Source organism: Archocentrus centrarchus, chromosome 19 (assembly GCF_007364275.1).
Source record: "Archocentrus centrarchus isolate MPI-CPG fArcCen1 chromosome 19, fArcCen1, whole genome shotgun sequence".
Classification (NCBI taxonomy): domain Eukaryota; kingdom Metazoa; phylum Chordata; class Actinopteri; order Cichliformes; family Cichlidae; genus Archocentrus; species Archocentrus centrarchus.
This window is the reverse complement of record NC_044364.1, coordinates 4,815,108-4,839,390: the sequence shown is the minus strand read 5'-3', so window position 1 is coordinate 4,839,390 and position 24,283 is coordinate 4,815,108. Positions and strand designations below refer to the sequence as shown.

General features: G+C 41.4%; 1 protein-coding gene across 1 annotated transcript; it reads right to left on the bottom strand.

The window, feature by feature from the left end:
* Window positions 1-13,265: 13,265 nt before the first annotated feature.
* Window positions 13,266-14,641, bottom strand: lrrc18b (leucine rich repeat containing 18b). Its single transcript, XM_030755706.1, has 2 exons — window positions 14,080-14,641; window positions 13,266-13,813 (listed from the first exon to the last, which is right to left on the bottom strand). Exons 1-2 carry the CDS (start codon window positions 14,338-14,340, stop codon window positions 13,403-13,405), a joined length of 672 nt encoding a protein of 223 aa, XP_030611566.1. The 5' UTR covers window positions 14,341-14,641; the 3' UTR covers window positions 13,266-13,402.
* Window positions 14,642-24,283: the final 9,642 nt, after the last annotated feature.

Below are 24,283 nucleotides of genomic sequence, written 5' to 3'. Positions count from 1 at the left end.
CAAGGCTGTAATTGCACCTTCCAGGCATACCAGTGGCACAACTCAGAAAAACCAGGGGAAGAAAAAAAATGCAGATCCCCCTCGAGGAGACAACATGCTGTCTCTTCGACAGCCTGTAATTGACTCAGGAAAGCTAAGAAAGTCACTTGTTTGTTCTTTTTAACAGTAAAAATGTAGTCGATTTTTTTTTTTTTTTAATTATTTTTTAGGCGTGTAATGATCAGAGGCTGTTTCTGCCATTTTAACAGAGTTATTACAGGTGCTTGTCTATTTTCAGGTTAGCAGAAAAGATGATCCATTATTTTTTTGTTCCATAAAGATGTTATAAAGTGGGTGATCAGAGTTGTTAAGGACGGCATGTGACGTCTGACCCTACCAGAGCCAGTGCATTTTTCCACCTGCTCTCCCAGTGTGCCCAGTCTGCCTCCAGTTACAGAGTCAGCTTTCCTCACTAGTTTGTCCAGTCTCTTTGCATCCTTGTTTCTGATGCTGCCACCCCGGCAGACTGCAGCATAGAACAGCACACCTGCCGATAGAACATCTTCAACATTTTACTGCGGATGTCAAGAGATTAGTTTTCTTAACAAAAAGAGACGCTCTGCCCCTTTTTTTATATATCTCATCTACGTTCACGGACCAGTCTAGTTTATTATCTAGGTGTAAACTTAGATATTTATATTTTGTTCCCACCTTTACGTCCACCCCACAAACTTCCACAGGCTGTAGAGGAGGCCTTAATCTTCAGAAATCTGCTATCATTTCCTTCATCTTAGAGGTGTTAAATGTGAGATCCCTGTATTCACGTTCCTGTCCATTCATGATACACGCCACAGCGGCAGTGTCATGCAAGTATTTCTGGATGAAGCAGGACTCAGAATGGTATAGCCTGCTGTATACAGTGTGAAAATGAATGGAGCCAGGACAGTGCCCTGTGGAGCCCCCGTGCTGCTCGTTAATGTCCCAGAAACACTTCCCCAACCTGACATGTAAAGTGTGTATAGAGTATAGTATATAGTGTATAGTGTGAATTGCTTATTTTTATTTTTATTCTTCTTATTTATATGTGTGTGTATATATGGTTGCAGGTACAAAATACATTTCACTGTGCATTGTACTGTGTGTAACTGCGCATGTGACAAATAAACACTATCTTATCTTATCTCATCTTATCTGACAAACTGAGGCCTTTCTGTCAAGTTGTCTGTGATCCAGGAAAACAAAGGAAGGACCCATCTCTGTGAGTTGTCTTTGAGTATACTATATAATATACATAATAGGAAGATTTAAATAGTGTGAGTCCCCAGTATGGGTGCACATATTGTGCAATTCTGGTTCTAATCTTCATTAAACCTGTTCTTGCCTATAGAAGAGTGGATGATAGCCGAACGCTGACACTATATTCACAGAAAATGAATTTTTCTTTTACATTAACTTTTTGAGGACAGATAACATGTTTTCATGGTTAGTTCCAGCTGTTTCACACATAATTATTGCAGTGTAGCCTATAGGGAAAATAAAATATCCAGAAGCGCTTTACTATCAAAATAATGATTTTTGAGCAATTTCTGATGATAAAACCTGCATGAACCAAATTTAGGCCCACTTTGAAACACATTAGCATAAAGCTACGCACGCTACTTTGAGTCCTACCTGTGACTGTGCAAGTGAATTGAATTAAAATAGCCTGCTTTGATAATAGTTATAAAAATAGCGCAGCCTAATCTTACTATATTGCTCATAGGGTATGTATGTATATATATTTCTGTATATACTCTGCTCTTTAACAGGTGAGCCATTTTGAGCAAAACCTTGCATAAATATTGTGACACATACAGTGATTAACATCTGTATGTTTTTTTTGAAAAATGTATTTAAAAATCCAATTCTTTGGATTATCATATATATCCCGTTCATTCCATCATCCCTCTTTGAATGCAATATTAATTTGTCCGCATTGTGTGCACTGTGTGTCGTGTTCGGTGTTAACTTAACCAAAACATTTGGAGCCGCAACAGAATTTTGTTTGAGTCACATAAACATTGCATGAAGAATGTTTTAAAAAGCGGTACATTAACTATATAACTTCAACTTTTTACTATTTTTAAACCTAATAGTAGATTTAAAATATTTAAGAAAAATCATTAATGCCAGCTGTGTTAGCTTTAATTCTCTGTTTTGCTCTGCAACTTTTATTTCTTTGGATTTAACATTTCATTTTATTTATCTTTATTTGTTGTATAGCATACATGTATTAAAAATACTAAACATGCACTTAAAATTACTGTCTGCCTTTAAAGAAGAGCCCATCAGCATTTGCTGATGGACACATCAGTAAAACGCTTTATTGAACAGCACTAAAAAATAAATACATAATTTTCAAAACATACTTTATAATTAGTTTTATCTGAGATTTATATAAAAACTGTTGAATAATGGTTTCAGTTATACTTCAATGACAAATTTAGGACTAAATGTATCTAAATTTGCCTGAGTGTATCCAAGCTGTGTGGATACAGCATTTGGTCTAACAGTGATATTCTGTGTTAGAGGGCAGTTTCTCTGCAGGCCCCTGTGTGATGTCTGAAATATCCCGCTCTCAGTCATCTCTGGAAGGCGGCATCAAACCTGTCGTTGCTGTAGCAGCTGTGCTGCTCTCCTCCTCCTCCAGCATACAGAGGATAATAGCCTTAAGTCCTGCACTGCAATTGAATCAGAGCTGGCCTCACGACAACCACAGCTGCTCTTATTACAGAGCAAAGAGGGAAACACAGAGGGGGTCGGGTGTGTGCGTGCGTGCGTGTGTGTGTGTGTGTGTGTTCGCCCACACACGCAAGATAACAAGCAGCTAAAATGAAGCAGCAAATGCAGAGACAGATCTAATGTGCACACACGCAGAGAGCAAACCTAAATGGAGCCAAAATGAGGCTGAGAGAAACAGAGATGGGGTCACACAGGCTAAAATGAAGCAGAGGAAGGAGCCACACACACACACACACACACACACACACACACACACACACACACACACACACACACACACACACACGTGCACCAAGAACCCAAAATGAGGCAGCAATAAAAAAAAAAAAAAAAAGGCTTCAGTGCCAGTGTTCACTTTAAGACTGAAGCTGGGTAAAAGCGATGTGGCCACACCATGCAGGGTGTGGCTCTGAGCGTTGTTCCCTCTATATTTATCACCCCAGATCAGCCTCATGCTGTTGTGTTATCACAGTTTGGAATGCTGGATAAAAGAGGAGGAGGAGGCAGGATAGACTTGGAGACTGGACACAGTGAGAGCAGTGGCAAACCGACAGAGCGGCCCACAAACATCGTTTTCTGTCTTTGTTTAGCCGTAACCACAGCCCTGTGCTCTGTGTCCACCTCACAGTCACCAGAACTCTGATGTGTGCTGTAGAGCCTGAGGTTGTTCTTTCCAGCTCGATGAGGGAGGGAGACGGTATGTATTAAAGCAGGGTGACACTTTTTCTCCTCTACCTCTGCTTATTCCTTCTTGATTCTTTCCTTTTTGTACATTTTCCAGTGTCTCACACACAGGCTTTTGGCTATGTATACAAATACAACCCTGTAACACACAAGGTAGCGGCCATCAGAATAAACACAAACCACTCAGTCATCATTTGTCTGGCACAGGGAGAGGACAAACTGACTAGGACTATTTGGAAAGCTTTCATTTGGATTATGTTTGTGAGAAGAACATCATTCACCTGACTGTCAAAGGGGGATTTTCCTGTGGAGTTCTTGTTTCCCCGCGATGACTGTATTTCATGTGTGCATGATAAAGTTATCAGTCCTGCCCTGTAACATTTGTAACAGGGTTAACTAAACATAGCTCAGTTATTTGTGTCTAAAATGTGTTGTGTTTCTCTGGAAGTCTCAGATTGACTTCTGGGACTTTCTGTCCAGCAACTAGACAGAAACAGAGGCAGCCAGCCTGCCTTACCAACTCTGTGTGATCACCAATGAAAACAGGCTGCAAAGTCATAGTGTTATGGCTGATGCCCTCTCTAGAGCATATTTACCTGATGGTCTCCTAAAACTCGATAATGGGTTCGTTCTTATGGGTGGTGGTGTTACAGCTCTTGCGCTGAGTTTTATATTGTGTATGTGTGGGGGTGTTCTGTTCTCTCTCCCCTCTGCAGGAGCTGTCATCCTTTTTTCCAACAATGGGTGTTCCCATTCCCTATTAAGGGCACCGTGTATAAAGAGGAGGAGATGTGCAGATGGGCTGGGTTTTGTGGGCCAGTTGAAGCAGTGCTTTGGGCTGTGTGGATGTGTGAAAGTGAGGCGCACGACGTTGTGTTACTCTGGTTGTGGTGGGTGAATTTTGTTTCTGTTGGTTGACAGTAGATGTGCTCTGGTTTGTGGGTATACATCTTTCTTTCCCCCTCACAGGAAGGGTCGCTTCTTCAGGTTGGAGATCGTTTTGAGTTCTAGTTAGTACTTTGGAAACATTTACATGTTAGCATTAACTTTGTGGTCCTTTCTTTCAATCCTGGTTGTTTACTTTCCTTTTTTTTAAAATGATTTTTGTCCTCAATTATTTGTTACTCCCATGTCCCCCAGACCCATGGGACCTAACAACTCATAAACGTCAATAGAAATTTAGAAGAGCGTTGCCTGGTATGAGTCTCGATTTCTGCTGCAACATTCGGATGGTAGGGTCAGAATTTGGTGTAATTAAATGAAATCCATCCTTCCTTGTAACAGAAGTTCATGTTGGTGGTGATGGTTTAATGGTGTGGGGGATATTTTCTTGGCTCACTTTGCACCCCTTAGTAACAATCAAGCATTGTTTAATCCACCACAGCCTACCTGAGGATTGTTGCTGACCATGTCCATGTCTTCATGACCACAGTGTGCCCAACTGCTGATGGCTAGTTCCAGTGTCATTTGCCATTAAGACAAATATCTAATCATCCAATCACATGGCAGCAAGTAAATGCAGTCAGGCATATAGACACGGTCGATACGATCTGCTGAAGTGGTTGTGGAGTGCGGGATATTTTCTTGGCACACTCTGAGCCTCTTAGGATCTCTGAGCATCAATTAAACCTCACAGCATACCTAAGGATTGTTGCTGACCATGCCCATACCTTCATGACCACAGTGTACCCAACTTCTGATGGCTAGTTCCAGTGTCACAAAGTTCAAATCATCTCTGACGTATTTCTTGAACATGAGAGTGAGTTCATGGTATGGATGGATGGGTGGACTCCACAGTAACTAGATCTCAACCCAACAAAGCACCTTCAGGATATGGCAGAATGGGAGATTTGCATCATTATTTGTAGCTGACAAATCTGCAGCAACTGTGTGATGGTACGGTATCATGTCAATGTGGACCAAATTCTCTGAGGAATATTACTAATACCTCATTAGAGAATTAAAGCACTTCTGAACCTGGTGCTAGAAAGGTGTACGTAATAAAGTGTCCAGTGAGTGTATATACCTTACACTTGTATACCTGTTTGGATTTTTTTGCACTACATAAGATAAACCAAAAAAAAGTCCTGTCATTGATGTTATTGCTGTTGCTGTCGTAATCTTTATGGAAAAAAAATAGTGCCTGCAAATTTTTAGCTCTGCTGTCGACGATAGATGACAGTCAGCGAAGCTTATCCGACACCGAGCCATTTGTTGTCCGTCAACTTTTTGCCCAATTTGCTGCTCCTTGGGCATTTATATTTGAAGTCTTTAAAAAGTTGGCGCAAATACTCTTTACGTAATGCTCTATAATTTTTTTTTTTTAATGAATTTTTGAAATTTGTAAAGAATAAAACTATCATCCCAATGATGGCTGTACCCCACATCTGGATCCCTATAACAGGACACCAGTTCCCCCTTAACCCTAGACTGGAAAAGCAGGAGGATGGATGGATGGATGGATGGATGACTTAAAAAAGAGCTTCAGAGCTAATACAAAAATGCTATTCTAGCATTCAGACTAGAAATACATGTCTTGTGTAGCTAGGATGACCTGCAGTGGGCAGTGATTTAAATCCTGAGTGGAGCAAACATTTCATGTTGTTTGTATTGATTGCTCCTGCTGGAAGTTTCCACCAATTCAGTAATTGGATGAACAGGACTGTTACTTTGAGAACGAGTGACACCCAACACTCCCCCTTCCATTTTCTAAGTCTATAATTGTGTTTATCTCTCCTCCGTCACCTTTAAGGTCAAATAATGTCACTGGGGATGATGGTCAGAATAATAAGTATTCAGAATCCACAGTGTTTAAAAAGTCTTTTAAAATATTGATACCGAAGATGATTAAAATTTCATATTGGCGCTGGTGGGCTGCGCTAAAACAGACCCACAGGGTGGCTGCTGAAGGTGTGATTGTTGACTTAGCATTACTTATTGATTGCCATAGACTGACTGTGATGAGCGTCAGTTCACCAGCATTGACAGCATTATATAAAAAGCTTTTCTTATAAACAAAACAAGGGTTGGCCAAAACGTAGTTTTTTTATTAACTGTCATAGATTTTTATGGACATAGATATAGTATGATTGATTTTTGCATTCACACAGTGAAAGCAGCCTTAATCTGAAGCTCTTAGTCTGAATAGCATTTCATTTATCCAAGTCCTGACAATTATCCTTCATGTATTTTGTCACCTTTAGCTTTAGCAGTGTGATAGTATTAAGATGTTGCAGCTGTGGTTTGCACAACATCTGTTATAGACTACATCAGTACATGTCAGTCAGCCAAACAATAACAATACTCGATATCACATCCCCAAAAATATGACTTAAGAGAAACAACCAATGAAACAGCCTCTGGAGCTTGAAAAAGGGCGACTGGACTTCTTTTTGTTTCTTGAAGACGTTTCAGCTCACATCCGAAAGGCTTCTTCAGTTCTCAAACCAAAAGGTGGAGAGACCCAGGTATTTAAACCCCAGTAGGCGTAGTCCCCTGGAGGTGGTAGTGACCCTCTATTGTTCATGTGCATAATCACATGCGCCAAGGTGTGAAAGGAGGCATGGGTCATAACGATCAGTGGTTTCAGGTGAAACCAATTTGGGACTTTTCTCCATTGTATCATGTGACCTATTGAGGTCACCAGAACAAAGGTGTGAATGGGGGTTGAGACGCCTGGGGAGGGAGCTCAGGACAGCACTGTCAGTGGGGGAAAGTTGGTGACGTAATCCACCTCCTCTGTTCAATGATGGCTGTTCACAGTGGACATAGATGGCTTCTTTCACTCCTCTTTCAAACCATCTGTCATGAACGTTGGCATCCTCAAAAGAGTGCTCTTTGACCTTTAGATGCAGACGTACAGCTGAGTCTTGTCCTGTCGAGGAGGCTCTTCTATGTTGTGCCATTTGTTTGTGAAGAGGCTGTTTTGTTTCTCCAATGTAGAGGCCCGAGCACTCTTTACTGCACTGGATAGCATACACTGCGTTGCCAGTCCAAGGTCCAGAAACTATTATGACCTGGATCACTGAGAACCTACACCGACAATCGATGAAACAATGTTAAAAACGTTAGAAGAGCCGATATGTCAGTGGGGCTGATATGTCAGTATCATTATTTAGAATGGCCGATAAATGAAAAAGTAACGTAGAGACAGGAGAAACACCCTTCAACCATGTTAGGAGTATTGGTATTGGTTTGTCCACTAGAGAGGACTCTGCAGCTTCCCTGTTGACAAAACATATGTTTGCTGGGCCCTGTACTATAGATGAAGTTCATCATACCCAGGGTATCCTTCTGTTATCTGATTTATTTACCATGACCCTGGCAATCAGGATAAGTAGTCACACGAAGCTGGTTATCAGCTCCACAAGCAAAGTTTCCTGCACCTCGGGACACCACAAAAACCAGCTGATCTAAACAGAGTTGGGCAGAGTCTCAACAAGTAATCCACAACTCATTTTCACAATAATACAAGATTATTTTTAAACTGCAGTGTGGTATTAGGTTAGCAAGCGCTTAGGTGTTCAGAAACATTCTTATGAAGCAGCACTGTCCACAGCCTTCTAATACTAGAGTGCTGCATTAGAAAGACATGCATGTTAGTTTAACTGGTAAATTTGACATAGGTGTGAATGTGAGTGTGTGTGTGGTTGTCTGTCCAGGGTATATACCACATTTCATTATACTTAAACTCAATGTGTTTAACGCAGAATATAAATCCTATGAAGGTTTACAGTGTCTTAATACAATGAAAAGAAGCAGTGTACCACACCTTTCACCCTATGACAGCTGGGATAGGCTCCAGTCCAATCACGAGCCTGAATTAGATAAGGATGGATGGATGGATGGATGGATGGATGGACCTAATCTGTTGAAACTACATAACTGTGATCGCAGTGACACATTTGAGTTAACTCTAATTCCCGAATGATTCAGATGTAAGACTTTAACACAAGACACTGAAGCTTGTATAAAATGTGAAGCGGTGACATTACATGTGTAGACTTCATTGGCTTGCTTTCAGGATTTTCAGTCAGTATTTGGTTAGTTCTGGCCAAAAGCATACTTGGCTTAGGACTGGGTCCAAATAAATATTTAACCATGTGTTAGAAACCCTTTGTCTAAAAGAGGCCTGAAGGCAAAGCTTTCTCATGGGCTAAATGACGCCACGCCCACGAGGGTTATCAAAAAGGCTGCTAGGTATCTAAAGGGGATATTGCCTCAATTCCTGTTGCCTGCAGCAACATGAATTGTATTAGTTTCTGCATTTCTTCGTTGAAGTTCTTTTTAAACCTTATAAGGGAAAAGCAGCTGGGACACATTCCTAACAAATGTTCTGTAATTTGCCTCTGAAATAAGAAAATGATCGTGTCACATGTTTAATTGGGAAACAGGAAAGTAAATATGGACCGAAGACCACCACAACACACAGGTGTTTTCCTTTGAGGTCTGCCCGTCTGTCTGCCACTGTCTTTATCGCTGTCTAACCCCACTCTGCCCCCATTACCCTCCCTCACTCCTCTGTCACTGACAATTAGCACAGGACCATGACTTCATCCACTAATGGCTGTGAGTGGAGCAGACTGCGGTGTATGCAGTATGGATGACGGCCTTCTGCCTGTCTGACTGTGTTTCCTTCTCTTTATCTGAATTTTCTTACTCGGCCCTTTTGCCACATTAGAGTTGTTGCATGTGAGCATTTTCGACTCCACAAACTAAACAAACTGACTTTAATGTCAGCATCAGGAAGATAAATCATGCTTTCTAAATCAGCACTCCTGTGCTCGCTACCTGTAATCTGCATACCTCCACGCCCTCATTTCTCTATATAAGAAAGCACTTTTAACTCAATATGAAGTGGAGAAAGCACTAGCTTTATTCAAGGTTCAAGATTTTCCACACACCTGCTGAGATATGTGCTATAACATGTGGTGTATTTTTCACAGCCTAAATAAAAATAGCAACAGTTCTAAATGGTGATAAATGGCTTCAAAAAAAAAAAAAAAGACCCAATGTTGTGTAAAAAATCCTTAAACTCAGCAATGCAAGCAGCACGTGTGCTGAAGGCACGGTTGGGGGGTCAGAGACAATAAGCACATGTACCAGGTTTTAAAGCCCTGCAGGCCCAGGTGAACCGAATCAGCTGACAATCCCTCCATGACAGCCAGTAAACCTTTTTCATGACAGACATTATGACTTGTCGCTGTAGCACAGAAGTATTAATAATGGCTCCATTCCCCTTGAGGGGGGTGTGTCCTGTTTTTGTTCATGCTGCTTCACTCGTATGGCTTTCTGGGGCTCTTAATGGAACTGAGCCATTATGAATTCTGCCTTTACTTTCCATGCTGTGACAGGTCAGTGCGTCTTCTGAAAGAAAGCCTGTCTCCCCGAGGTGGTCCTGGGGTGTCTCCAAGACTTAGACAGTGGAAAGGGTTTCACACTGTAGGTGCATAAAGCAGTAACACCATCATCATTCTGTCATAGGCACAGTAGTCCACACTGAGCAAGGCAGCAGCCTGAAACCTGCAACAACCTCCATGCACCGTGTGATATCTCCCAGTTTTTAGCTCATCATCTGCAGAACAAAAACCTTACTCTGCAGCACAGTCCTAACACATGACTTTAGCTTCAACACACATATTCTACCTGACATTTTACAGAAGTAGGATTTAGCTAATGAGCTAAACAACGAATACTGCTGAATAAAGGAGTGCAAAAAGCGGTGTCCATTCTACCAACAATCTTGAAGTACACTTTTCATACACACTGAAATCAACAGCAAAGTGATTTTATCAGTATTATCAATGAAGTATTGATAGTATGTTGAAATAGTGAGTGAGCAAACCAAGAAAGCTCTGTTAAAACCCCCACATGCCGTCTACTCTAGTTAGCAGCCAGATGTGATCATGGTGTTGCAGCTAACGGTCTATATCAGTAATGCTGAAAGGTCAGAAAATATTTCTGGAATAATGTGTGTTTTGTGGATGTTTTCAACTGGCACCTGTAAAAATGGAGACTGTCGAACAGCCTTTAGTTAATAGGCTGTAAAATACTGGTTTGGTTTCATTTTTCATGACGTGACAATGTCCAAAGCCTCTCTATCTCAGCAGATAAAGGAGATGGACTGTGCAGTCCAAATTAATTAGATTGCATTTGCGATCACATTGCTTTGCCTGTGCAGCAGTTCTGTTTCTTTTATTCAGCCGCCCGTGGGTTCAGCTGATTGACAAAGAGTGGGGGGTTGGGAGTCTGCTGAAATGGATGAGGGAAAAAAAAAAAAAAGAACGACGGGACATCGAGATGGGTGTGAATTGATTTTCAATAGGACCGACGTGTCCGTGTGTCCGGGAGGACTGACTGAAGAACACGAGACTTTTGGACTGTGACCAGCCTCCAGCAAGTTAAATAAAGATCACACTAAAGTGATGGAAAAAACACACATATGGGTAAATCCATAAAGTAAATACAATCATAGCTTTTACTTTAGGTTACTTTTGGACATTTTTGCCAAGTTTTTGAAATGGATGTTAAACCTAAAGGTTATTACTACATACTATTACAGACACACTATTTGTGTGTGTGTGTGTGGGGGGGGGGGGGGGGGGGGGGGCAGATATGGGTATGGTTGTGGTATGATAATGAAATAAGAAACAGGTTATTTCATTATCAGGTTATGATTGGGAAATTATTTTATTATAGCAGTTGAAATGATGATGAAATAATCAGAGTAGGCAGAATAGTAATACAAATAATAATATCATACATATAATAATATGTAACAACATGTTATTATCTGGCAGATGCCGCTCTGTTGGACACACATGATTGTGTGAGGTGTGAACAAAATTCCTATATTTATTCTCATGGCAGTGGAGCTGAATCAGTCCAGTAAGTGGTGCAGAAGGTGTTCAGGATTATTCATGATGAACAGTTTGCTCAGTGACCTCGTCTCCACCACAGCTTCAGAAGTGTCCAGTTTGCAGCCAGTTACAGCGCCAGCCTTCCCGTTGGTGTCACCAGCTCCGATCCTGCTCCCCCGGCCGACCACAGCAAACTACACTGAGCTCTCGCCACCGCAGAGTGATAGGAAACCTCTGACATTTTGCTGCACGCATTGAAACGTCTCAGCTTCCTCTGGAAATAAAACCTGCTCACCCCCTTGTTGTATCCAGCTTCTGTGTTGGTCAGTATAGGCGCCCGGGCACTTGTACTCCTCCACCACATCAACTTGTAGCCGTCCTCTTCCACCTGAAGTCGATCACCATCTCTTCTATTCACATTCAGACGCAGATGATTCCTCCTGACTGCTCCACAAAATCATCCACCAGTGTCCTGCACTCCTCCTCCTCCTCCTCCCCGTCACTAATCCATCCAACCACAGCAGAATTTGAGATTATTTCTGTAGATGTACTGAAACTCTGAGTGGGTAGAGAGACAGCATAGTCCCCTGAGGAGCTCCTATGCTACACATAACCTTATGAGAGAGAGCAACTGCAGCTTGTCTGTCAGGTAGCCAGTAATCCATGAGACGGTGGATGTGTTTACTGACATTTACTGTAGCTTCTCTCTTAGTAGTAGTAGGCTGGATTGTGTTGATTGCACTTGAGATCTCAAAGAAGGTACTGGAGTCATCATTGTACATGCATTACTATCTAGATGGCAGTAAGCTCCCTGCACCATGTCTGGATGGGAGCATAATGTTGCTGTAAAACCTGCATTGATGTGGCCTTGCAGATCTGCAAGGTGCCACAGGCGCTAATGCACCCCCGTACCATCAGAGATGCAGGATTTGAACTGAGTGCTGGTAACAAACTGGATGGTCCCTCCCCTCCTTAGTCCACAGGATGTGGTGTCCATGTTTTCAAAAATAATTTCAGGTTTTGCTTAATCTGACCACAGAACAGGTTTCCACTTTGGACAGAGCAGACGGTGGCACTTCTGGATCATGTTCATAAATGGATTCTTTGTTTCATGAGGGAGCTTTAACCTGCATTTGCAGGTGGCACAGAGAACTATGTTTGCAGTGATTTCCATGACAGAATCATGCATGTTTTTAAGTTTTGGCCCCTTCCTTTGTGATTGTTTGATAATCTTATGAACCGTAGATAATGAGATGTTCAGAATCTTCACAATTTCATGTTTTCTGAATTTGTTCCACAATTTGGAGACAGTCTCTATTGATAGTATCTCAGTATCCGTGCGACCCACTGACTTCAAACTCGGAGGACAGATACATATTGAAGAGAACGACTGCAGAGCACAAGAACCATAACGATACCTCCTCATACACTGGTTTAATCATTCATTCGGCTCTCAGCTGTCTCATCTCTGTATTTCCTACCGTTATTAATATTGAATGAAATAATGAGATTTGCAAATCATTGCGTTCTGCCTTTATTTACATTTTATGGCCGTGTCCCAGCTGTTTTGGAATCTGCTTGTATGTATTATCAACCATTGTCTTAATAAAATAAACTGCCTAGCAAACATTTAATTGCAGTCACTTCCTGCAGCTATAAAACAACATTAGTAACCGATGGAACTAAAATAAAAATTAATTCTCTTTAGTGCGACGCAAAAGAAGCTTCTAACTTAGTCTGCTGTCCATCTGTCGCACTGCGTTCACAAACAACACGATCAGAGCGGTGACAATAAATGTGCATGTTAGATTGAAGTGCTCAGCAATAAGAGTGGTCTCTGCTGCCCTCTAGGCTCAAGAGGCTGTAAAAACACATACTACAGTATTTTTATTTTTATGTGATTACCATGCATAGAAGATGATCAGCTTCTCACTCTTTAGATACAAACAAGGTAAAATTATAGTGGTTTCTGTTACTGTTGGATATTTATTTAAGCTACTTTAACAGTGTTACACTATGTAGAACGCAGATCAGAGTAACACACAATATAAGAAATAATATGCTTTTATGTATCAGTAGTCAAGGACACACTTTGGTATTTATTCCTCTCTCAGCTTCTTTCTCTCAGTTTGGCACCTATTCAGACACTCTGTGCACAGAAAGCTTTCTTTGACTAGATAAAAGCTCACTGAAGTATCGACTGGTTCCTGATTGGTCATCTTCTTAGTAAACATGGGATTCCTGTCCATGTTTACACTCTCCAGTTTGTTCAGCTTCAAGAGGCAGCCAGGGACATGGGTGAACCTGTTATCAGAGAGGCCAATGTGGCGGAGCTCCTTCAGTGCAACAATGGAGGCGGGAAGAGCATCCAGCCGGTTGAGACCCAGGTTGAGGGTGTAGAGTTTTTTCAGAAGGCCGAGCTCACTCGGAAGGCTCGTCAGACGGTTGTTGCACAGGTTTAAAACCCTAAGGTTCTGCAGGTAGCCGATAGCCACGGGGAGCTCCTCCAGCTAGAAGCAGAACACCATAACATGGACATACACATAAGCTCAGTTTCTAAATGGGCAAAGTGAGCTGCCAACAGGTCAGTGTTCCCTCCTGTTTGTGATCATTTAATGATTCCCAGTTTGTTTATTAGTACTTTGTTCACCATCAAAAGTGTGATTAACAGAAGCTGCTGGGATCCTAAAGTAACATTAGCATCAATAGATAATCTTGGGGCCCTAATTGCAAGTAAACATTAAGCGTTATCTGCTTGGCTCTCTGCCATACTCACATAGTTGCTGTGCAAATCCAAAACAGACGTTTTGATGAACTGAGCAATAAAATCTGGAATTTTTCTGATCATGTTCCTGCTCAGGTCCACCTCATCCATGTCAAAAAGCTTCTGGACGCACTTTGGAACAGCTGCGATCCCCATGAAACTGAGGTCCAGTCGCCGTTTGCCTCCCAGTGTCAGCTCCACGTGGTTCTGGGCCATTTTCAAGGTGATTTTCTTACTTTTGGACACTCTGTTGGCATTCGTTCCTTTAGCCATGCTGCTGCAGGGAGATCCAGGACAGCGATGGAGCCTGTAGTTAACCTTTTTTTTAAACTAACACAGCCTGTGAGATCACGTTACCCAGGCAGCAGCAGTAGCTGTAGACAGAGTCGAGTTTTACCTTTCTCCTTAGATAAAATCTGAGTAACTTTATCACTTGATTTGTTCCATGAAAATGCAGCTAACACTTTCAAACATGAAAACAGAAATCAGAGTAAGACCTCCAGTGAGTGACTGACGCTGCAAAGAGCTGTGTGTGTGTGTCAGCCTGGACTCACTCGGGTGAACATGGCCTTTGTTGTCATTTGTTCCCAGGCAACTGCTGTGACAGCATGCGTATCCAGGAGTTATCCTCTTTCAAAGAAAAACTGCACATTGAGGGTTTGAGGATTTCAGGTAATGGAGGTCCAAATAACTGATAAGAACCAGCTGTTGGTGCTTGCAGTGGAGTTGTCCATATTTTGGTTATTTACCCCACTGAGCCACAGCCCAGCTCGATACCCTGTGTTTGCTTTTTCCAGTCAATTTAAACCTGGAACAAACAAACTGCTCCCAACATGACAGCGAAGTGAGAGTCTTTCCCTTGAGATGATTATTCATGCTTTTATCTCTTCCCGCCTGGATTACTGTAATGGTCTTTTTACTTGTTTTAACAAATCAGCTTTGGATCGTCTTCAAACTGTGCAGAATGCTGCAGCAAGACTTTTAACTGGCACCAATAGAAGATCTCATATCACTCCAGTTTTGGCCTCTTTTCATTGGTTGCCAGTAAATTTTAGATTTCATTTTAAAATTTTAGTTTTAACCTTTAGGGCCTTACATGGCCAAGCCCCCCTAGTATGTCTCTGACCTGTTGAAACCATATTCTTCATCCTGAGCTCTTAGATCATCAGGTCAAAGGTTACTGTTGGTCCCTCGCACTCGTTTCAAAACTCGTGGGGATTGGGCTTTTGGGGCTGTGGCACCAAAGTTGTGGAATTCTCTTCCACTGTCTTCACGCTGTACAGACTCCATATACTCTTTTAAAAAGCAGCTGAAGACATTTTTATACAGACAAGCTTTTAATTAACATGTTATATTGTATTCTATTGTTTTATATTGTTGTACTTTTATTTTTGTTTTTTGTTGTGAAGCACTTTGTGATTTTTATCTGTGATAAGTGCTATATAAATAAATTTTACTTACGTCCTTACTTTCCTGCAGCCGGAGTAAACTAACTTTACTCATACTTCTTATGTAAATGAATGCACAGTAACAAGCACCAATAACTAATGAGGCTGTTCTTGCTTTATATCTGAAAAACACCAAAGGAAGATGTCGTTTCCCCCACTCCTCCACTAGACTTCAAAAGTCTCTCGATCTCATGAGCAATCTTTTAGTCATTTTTTGTTTATGGTGATTAAAAAAAAGCTAAATTATTGATTGGAAACAAAATATCCAAAAATCTGCTCTGAAAACAAATTAAATGCATGTTGAAAAAGACAAAAAAAAATAGTTTATTGTTTAAAACAGGCACTGATGACATGAAACAGGAATTTGACCTTTAACTCTGACTCAGATCCTTTCCAGTCTGACCCATTTCCACACACTGATCTATCCCCCTCACACACACAGTCAACAGTGACCTTATGTACCATGTATTATGGTACATAACACACACGCATTACTTCTGATTACATACCTTTTCTTGATATGGAACCACACCATTTTGCCAGCAGGTGGTGCTGTCTTCATACACATCAGTTCAAATGCACTGCAGCTTCCAGTCAGACATTCCTATGATGCTGCAAGGTGAAACATGCACTTCATTAGTTGCACCTTTCTAATAATGGATTTGACTCCCTTTTGCCTCCAGACCTAAACTCTTCACGGTAAAGCTTCAAAAAGGATGCTGGAAACATTCCTCAGAGATTTCGGTCCATACTGACATTGAAATGATCAGAAAATGTGTACAGTGTACAGTGTCATGGAGGGACAGGCACAGTCCGAGGTGATGCTCAGGTAGACTGTGGCATTTGAACAGTGCTCAGTTGGTGCTAAGAGGCCCAAAGTGGGCCTAAAAGTATCCCCACACCGTTACACCACCAGCCTGAACTGTTGTTACAAGGCAGGATGGATCCATGCTTTCATGTTTATGCCAAATTCTGACCCCATCATCTGACCTGCTGTGCATTCAGAGATGCTTTTCTGCACACCTTGGTTGTAACAAGTGGTTATTTGAGCTGCTTTTACGTTCCTATCAGCTTGTAGCAGTCCGGCCATTCTCCTCTGACCTCTGACCTCTGGCATCAACAAGGCTTTTTCAACCAGGGAACTGGACTTTTCCTCTTTTTTGGACCATTCTCTGTAAACTCCATGGATGATCCCAGTAAATGAGAAATTTCTGAAATACTCAGACCATTTAAATCACCTTTCTTTCCCACTCTCATGCCCAGTCATCCTGACCGTGTCTACTTGCCCAAATGCACTGAGTTTCTGCCATGTGACTGGATGATTTGTTTTGTGCCAGCAAAAATATCAGAAAGATCCAAAGATTAGAAAATAAGAGGCAATCTAAGCCCCAGTAACGTAATGATACCACGACCTGACTAATGTGTTAGAAGAAAATCTTGTTAAAAAGTGTTAGCAGCCGTGGTGTTGCAGACTGTGGAAAAAGCATAGCTACACAAAGCAACTTACTTTATGTTGAACTACAGACAAAAACCTGTTGCCTTCTTCCACATATGATCTTACTTTTGCATTTGCTCATTTATTTTTATTCTCCTGAAACAGCAGGAAAATGTAGTAAATTAGCCTGAGTCATTTCCCTGAAAGTGCAGGTCAGGAAATGTGCAGCTCACACTGGAGGAAATGGTGCTGACCTAATTGCGTGAGGTAGCGCACACCAGAGTTTAGATTACGACCAGTGATTAGAAATGTGAGCAGTGTGTGTTTGTGTGGCTGTGTGTCTCCATTTGTGAGCATAACGGAAAGTGGCTACAGCTGCATACTGCAGACAGTAGGAAGAGTTTAAATGTATAACTTAAATGAAAGAATGATGTCATGTTTTTACCATTTAACTTCAAAGTGCACAAAAGTGCATCATGCCGTAAATAAAATAAATCAAGTTGTGCAGTTGGGCCTGTTTAGCTGGAGCCACACTGAATGTGGTTGGCATTGTGTTGCAGAAACAAGCAACTGCTTCCCTGAAAAAGTTGTCTGGATGGAAGCAATATGTTGCTCTAAAAGACTGCATCATGTAAGGGGTAAGGAAAAAAATTGATACATAGTACTTATGCATAGTATTTTGTGTGGTAATATTGTACCAAAACAAGGACACACATATATATGGTCATTATTAAACTTATGAGTGTAGGCCAAAGGCAGCAGATCAAACATACAGTGACACAAGTGTCAACAGGTAATCATAACAATCAAAACAAAAGCTCAGCAATGACATCATGAAGGTTATCCCTGTGTTTCAGTTACTAATTTTGCGGCAGGGATTTCCCGTCTTTCAGCCACTTATTTCCTTCCTGTCTTCTGTCACAGTTTCTGGACAGCATTTTTAAGCATCGTCCTGTAGACCACGGCGGTTTTTATACATACTATTATCACCCAAGTGTCTCGCTGTCATTAGTTTATACAAGTGATAAATGAAGGTCTGTAAATAACCCACTTCTCAGATGTCCTCAAGAGAGACATCTGATGCAGCTAATTTGGGAAACACAACTTACACAACTTACAGTTAACACAGGATGCCTCTGTCAAAACCTCAAAAGCAAAGCGCCACATGCCACACGTGTTAGCAAACTGTCACACTTCTCAGTTTGGTTATGTTGTCATCATTTTACATCCCTTTAAAACTGCTTAGGTAAGGCAGTTTTTTTTTTTTTTTTTTTTTATTAGCAGGGGGGAAACAGCTCCATAAACTGTAAAGAAAAGGAAAATAAATATGCCGCTTCAGATTCACTTATGTGAAGCCTCACAAAAGTGTGTTATAAAAGACTGGGCAAGTGTATGAGTCACACGAATGGCAAAGAAAGATCGTATAACTCCTGCTCAGTGAGCCTTTGTAGCATACAGAGCATTTTAAAATGCCTAAATGATGCCTGAAGGATGCCTGAAGGATGCGGGCTTCCCGCTCGGGATCAGACACATGGAAGGAGCCACAGGGCTGAGTGAAGACTCCTGAATTTGTTGCTGGGATTTTTCATTTCCTGCGTGCCTCAGCGTACTTTTTTTTTTTACAAACTGTTCTTTAGACCTTCTAATTCAAAACAAGAGTAAAGCTGTTTTTGTGCAGCCTGTTTAAGAAAGCTGGCACCGCAGAGGCAGAGGCGTTCATGTGTTTATCTGAGCCCTGAGTGGACGTGGCTTTTTTTTTTTTTTTTCCTCTAAACTTTGTGACTGTTGGGCTGATTTTGCTCCAGGGGCTGTGAGTTCAAAGCGATTTTTACCCATTTTGTAAATGTTTGCCTATATTTCATTCAGAAAAGCTCACCTGGGATTTGACAAAGTATACACTGGGACTGTGGTAGTGCTTTTTGGTGGTTAAATCAATGGCGGATTACATTTGAATGTGTTAGAGTCCAAATTATGAGGCAGAGCATAATTAGCTCTTACATTTGAGGCCTCTGAATCATTTCCACTAAATTTCCTGAGGAAATACATTATCAAGCTTTCTGAACATGTGATAAAAAACAATATTTATGGCTTTCATTTATAGTAGATTTGCAAAACAGTAGAATGGTTTATTTCCTGGAGAAAAAAGTAAATCTAAGGGTAGTTTTCTACAGTAACATTTCAGCTATATGATTATCTTGTAGGTTCATTTCATGCCACATTAGAAAAATATTGTAATTTGTCTCTGAATGATTAATATCAACTCCACAGACACCACATGCCAAATAAGTGTCAATTGAGGTGTAGCTATAGACTGTATATAAAAAATGGACATAGCAGCCATAACCTCACATGTTGGTTTATGGACTACAGCTGCACAGCCTTGAGATTTTCAAGGTTATTTATGTTCATTTATTTTAAACCTGAAGTAACCACATTAAGGTACAGTGGGAATGATTAGCCAATGCTAGGTCTGGCTATCAAGCTTTGTAAGTAAGGCAACCAATTCAGTGCTGCTGTTCCCAAAATCAGTCACTACACACTTTACAGTAGAGTTTATAGTGAGTGATTTTGTCATTTTGTGGTGCTGTCCGTAATGCTTTGTGAAAAGTAGAGTACAGTAATAGTCTGGATGGATGCAGCCACCATTTTGAAGCCTCAATGTTAGCATTTTGGCTGCTGCCATGTTGCTTTTTTGAAACCAGAAGTTACCATATTTTTTGAAAAATAGTGAAATAAGTCATTAGCTAACACTAGCAAGCTTGGTGAGCAAGCTACATTCAAAAACCATATGGGTGTAAACTAGAAACACACATTGTCTAATTAGTGCTGATTATTACTACAATACTACAAATTTACACACCAAATTGAAGTACAGATTTTTTGCATGGTCTGTAACACACAGGTTAAATCTGAAAGGCACAGGTTTGAGCAGGAATCGGGTCTCGGTTTTAGATTTGTGCCGATCTGTAATTTCAACTTGTGATACCGATCATTTTTCTACTTTATGCTTCTCTTAGCTTACCTTTATTTTCTTGACGCAGTAAATATCTACACCTGTGGTAGCTGCACTCAATGATCATTTTGTTAGGAATACCTGTTCAACTGCTCATTAATGCAAATATCTAATCAGCAAATCACATGGCAGAAACTCACAAGATGCTCTGCGTGAGCATCAGAATGGGGAAGAAAGTGAGTCTGAACGTGGCTGTTAGTGCCAGGCAGGCTGGTGGCGGCTGGAAACAGAGGCCACAATTCACACAAGCTCACCAAAATTGGACAATAGAAGATTGGAAAAATGTTGCCTGAACTGAATAAGCTGAAGAAGGTGGATGGATGGATGGATGGAACATAACATGAAAGCATGGATCCATCCTGCCTTGCATAAATTGTTTAGACTGGTGGTGATATTTTCTTTGGGTCCTTTAGTACCAATTAAGCATTATTTAAACACCACAGCCTCTACCTGAGTATTGTTGCTGATCACGTCCATCCCTGTGCATCCAAGAGTGCCCATCTTCTGATGGCTCCTTCCAGCAGGATAACACACCATGTCACAAAGCTCAAATCATCTGAAACTGTTTTTTTTTAACATTACAGGGTGTCCACTGCACTCAAATGGCCCTCACAGTCACCGGATCTCAATCCAATAGAGCACCTTTGGGATGTGGTCGAACAGGAGATTCACATTATAGCTGAGCAGCCCACAAATCTGATGCTGCCACTTCAATATGAACCAAAATCTCTGAGAAGTATTTCCAGCACCGTAGTGAATCTGTGCCATGAAGAATTAAAGGAGTTCTGGGTCCAACCCAGCAAAGCGTACCTACAAAGTGGCTGCTCATCGGTGCTACTGTCCTTATCAGGTAGTCGCGCCTACTTGTCTTTTTTCTTTCGTTTTTTTTAATGGCTGCCGCTTGGTGTTTAGAACATTTATTTGCTGAAAAACAGATGCTTGGTGTGACTGGACACAGTGCTGATGAGAGTGGTGAGCGGCCCGAAAAACCAAAACAAACTGAGTGAATCTCTGTAAGTTAAAGGGAATTGCAGAGTGGAGCTCTCTGTGGATTTATTTCTGTTTCTGAGTGGACTGTGAGTCAGTGGGCTCCTTGGCTCAGATATGTTGAACCCTTTGAAAGGCAGAGGCTCCAAAGTGACAGTGAGAGAATAATCTGCGCTGCTGTTTTAGTTTCACTTTTAGTCTTTTTTGTATTGCCCCTTTGTAGTCCTTAGATGTGAAAGCAGTGCTAATCAATGAGCGATAACAAAACATTCCTTTGAGCAGCTTTAAGCATTTTACAAAAAAAAAAAAAGGATCTAAAATTGTATGGAAGCAGAAATAAAGAAAGCTTTTCTAAACCCGTTGCTGGGGAATCCTCGCTCTGACTTCATCATTTACAACTTTGCACCCCCACTGACTTCTCACTGACTGCTAGTCTTGGAAGTCATTGTAGGATGATGTCATCATTGCGCAGAGCCCAAAGGGGTGACAGGCAGCTGGCCAGTGAGTCTGATCCCAAAAAGCTGTTTCACATCAGTCTTGCTCAGGCTGCACTTCCACACCACAGCAGAGTGAATCATAGCGCTGAGAACTGAAAGTCGCCGTGACTGCAGACCAATAAATCCCGCTGTGAAGTGTCTCACCAGTTACTGCACGTCTGTCAAACACATCCGAGGGCAAGATGAAGATGAAAACGCTGATTCAAAACAAGAGTGCACGACATCATCGGCTGCTATTTCAGATGCAAAAAAAATCTTCCAAACTAACAGCAATTAAACTCCTGCAGAGGCCAAAACCTTGTGATGTATTAACAGCTTGAGCCAAATCTTCTGTTTTTTCACGTTTTCTTTTTAAGTCAGCGACTACAGTACAAACCTTGGAAAAAAGCAGCCTTACAGTCCTACACTCTGCCAGTGTACTGTGCTTTTGTGTAACCCAAACAGCTGGAAGCCCATTAGGTTTGGAGCCCTGTGGCTACTGTCCCAGTGGACCCGGTTCAAAGCCCTTACTTTGGATCAAAGAGGAACGAGGTCACTCGTCCAACATGAACCGACTGTACTGGACGCTGGATGTTGCTTACAGTTCAGAGGCGAAATCTTAAAACCGCCTTCCTGTGATTTCCACTTGCAGAAGTCTTTCATTATTCTTTTTTTTTCCCTCTTGCCTTAAGGCCAGTGGAGCTATGCATTACCCTAACCACACAGGATATGTTGGTTGTAGACTGAGTGTTTACTATGCATTGTATTTCTATGGACGGACATGATGGCATGCCCGGGACAGAACGAGCACGGACACACGCAGCAGATTCTGCTTTAACAATAGGTTTTGTTTGGCAGTTTGGTGACATCAGATGTTTCTTTTTTTAGGGAGTGTCTGCAAACCCATCGAGTTGTCTCACAGCTCACGGTCTATATGTATTCCTTCTCTATAAATATATATATTGTTGTTGCCTTGTACTTTAAATCTCTTCATGCCACCCTATACCTCCATCTCTTTTCTTTTCAAGAATCCCACCAACTAAAACAATTTAAAATTTATTTCCTTACTTATTATCTTTTATTTCTGTTGGATCGCTTTCCTGCACGCCGTCTGCAGACCTGTCTTTTTGTGTTTGCTTTGTGGGTGAGACATTTTTATGAGGCCTCTGGGGCTCCGTTTGTCTCCCTCACGCAGCTTCTTTTTCAAAAATAATTTGGAGGCTGCAAGTAAACTAAACCTAACAGTTAAATCTCCCCCTCTCTCATCACAGCTCTTTCACCACCGCAAGAGAAGCTGACACCCAACCCGGCCGCTAACGGCTGCACCCCCTCTTACGTCTACTTTTATGCCTGCGTGGAGGCAAACATCTGAGCTTTAATCACAACATAAACTCCCCTTGCTGTACAGTTTAGGGTCTCAAATGCAAATATGCTCGAGCACCCCATCAGATTAATATGTCAAAAATATGTACGGTGGATGAAGTGGGTAATATTTTCAATGAGGTTACAGGGCATACAATATCCAGGGGCCACGCACTTTAATGTTAAAAGCAGCTGCAACATTAGATCTCTTTTGGTTAAGACAAAGAATTTCTGACTAATCAAGTCTCTAGATTTCTGGTTTCATGAGACAGTTCAGATTGAATGAAGACTTATGGAGCTGTAGCCCAAAAATGAATTGTTTTTATTCTTTATAAGATTTAATATAATTTAACTTTTAGTTAACCAGATAACTCACAGTATAAACCATACAACGGCACATCAGCCACCTGATAGCAAAGACTGTAATTAGAGCCTGACCGATATATCAGCCGGAGACAGCATATCGGTAGATATTAGCTTTTTGCTAACACCTGATTAAGGCGGGAGCCTTGGACAGGTCACCGGGCTATTGCAGAGCTAGCACAGAGGAACAGACAGCAGTTCACACCTCCAATAATCGAACCCCATACACATCTGTGACTGTGGGAGGGCGTCGCTCCACAGCTCCACACAGAATGGCCCCAGCCAGTTTCAAACCAAGGACCTTCTTGCTATAAAGGTAACAGTGGTAAAAGCTGCACCACTGTGTTGATCAGATATATGATCAGGACTCTAGTTACAAAAACTGAAGTAAAATATGGAGGTTGTCTAGAAGCAGGCATAAATAGTTGTTTTAGCCTTTTGGCACCTTTCAAGGAGGACTCCCTCACGGGTGCTCTTGCAGCCATTTATGTTACAATAAGATTAATATGAAGAAGACTTTCTCTGTTTAAGAAAATCAACTTGATATTTGTTGTGATCATTTTCATGCAATAAACTCTTTGTCATCTTTGTCAGCCAATGCGAGAATTTGCATGCAAGCATTTCTTTTTTAAACCAAAGCCCTTTGGGCCTGAAAAATGAGAAAAATGACGGAGGCCAAAATGCCCGGCTCGAGGCTTCAGAACGTGGTCCACAAACCTAACAGATTTTTGTTGAGACCGTCATTAATTTTGATGGTGTTTGGTCATAAAGCTAAGTTCTGGATAAACTGAAATATTGTCCTAATGATGTCACCAAAGTCAGCAGGCTTTATCCTGGGGGGTTTCAACTTATTTGAATCAGGACAGGTCATCTGGAGAGTCGCACCACATTTCCACCATGGCTAAAACCAGTAATGTGGCAGCGACTTCTCATATCGGGGTTCACTTGCAAACGTGCCCCCGATTTAAGAGCACCAAGGATGAGTAGTTCTTATTTTAGCTTTTTCCAAGTCTGCGTGAAGCTCACCTGGGTGGATGCATGTGAAGTTGTCCTGATAACAAATGTCAGATCACTCAGACATCTCCACAGAGCCTCGTGTTTACCCTCTGATGACAAAGGTCTTGCATATAAC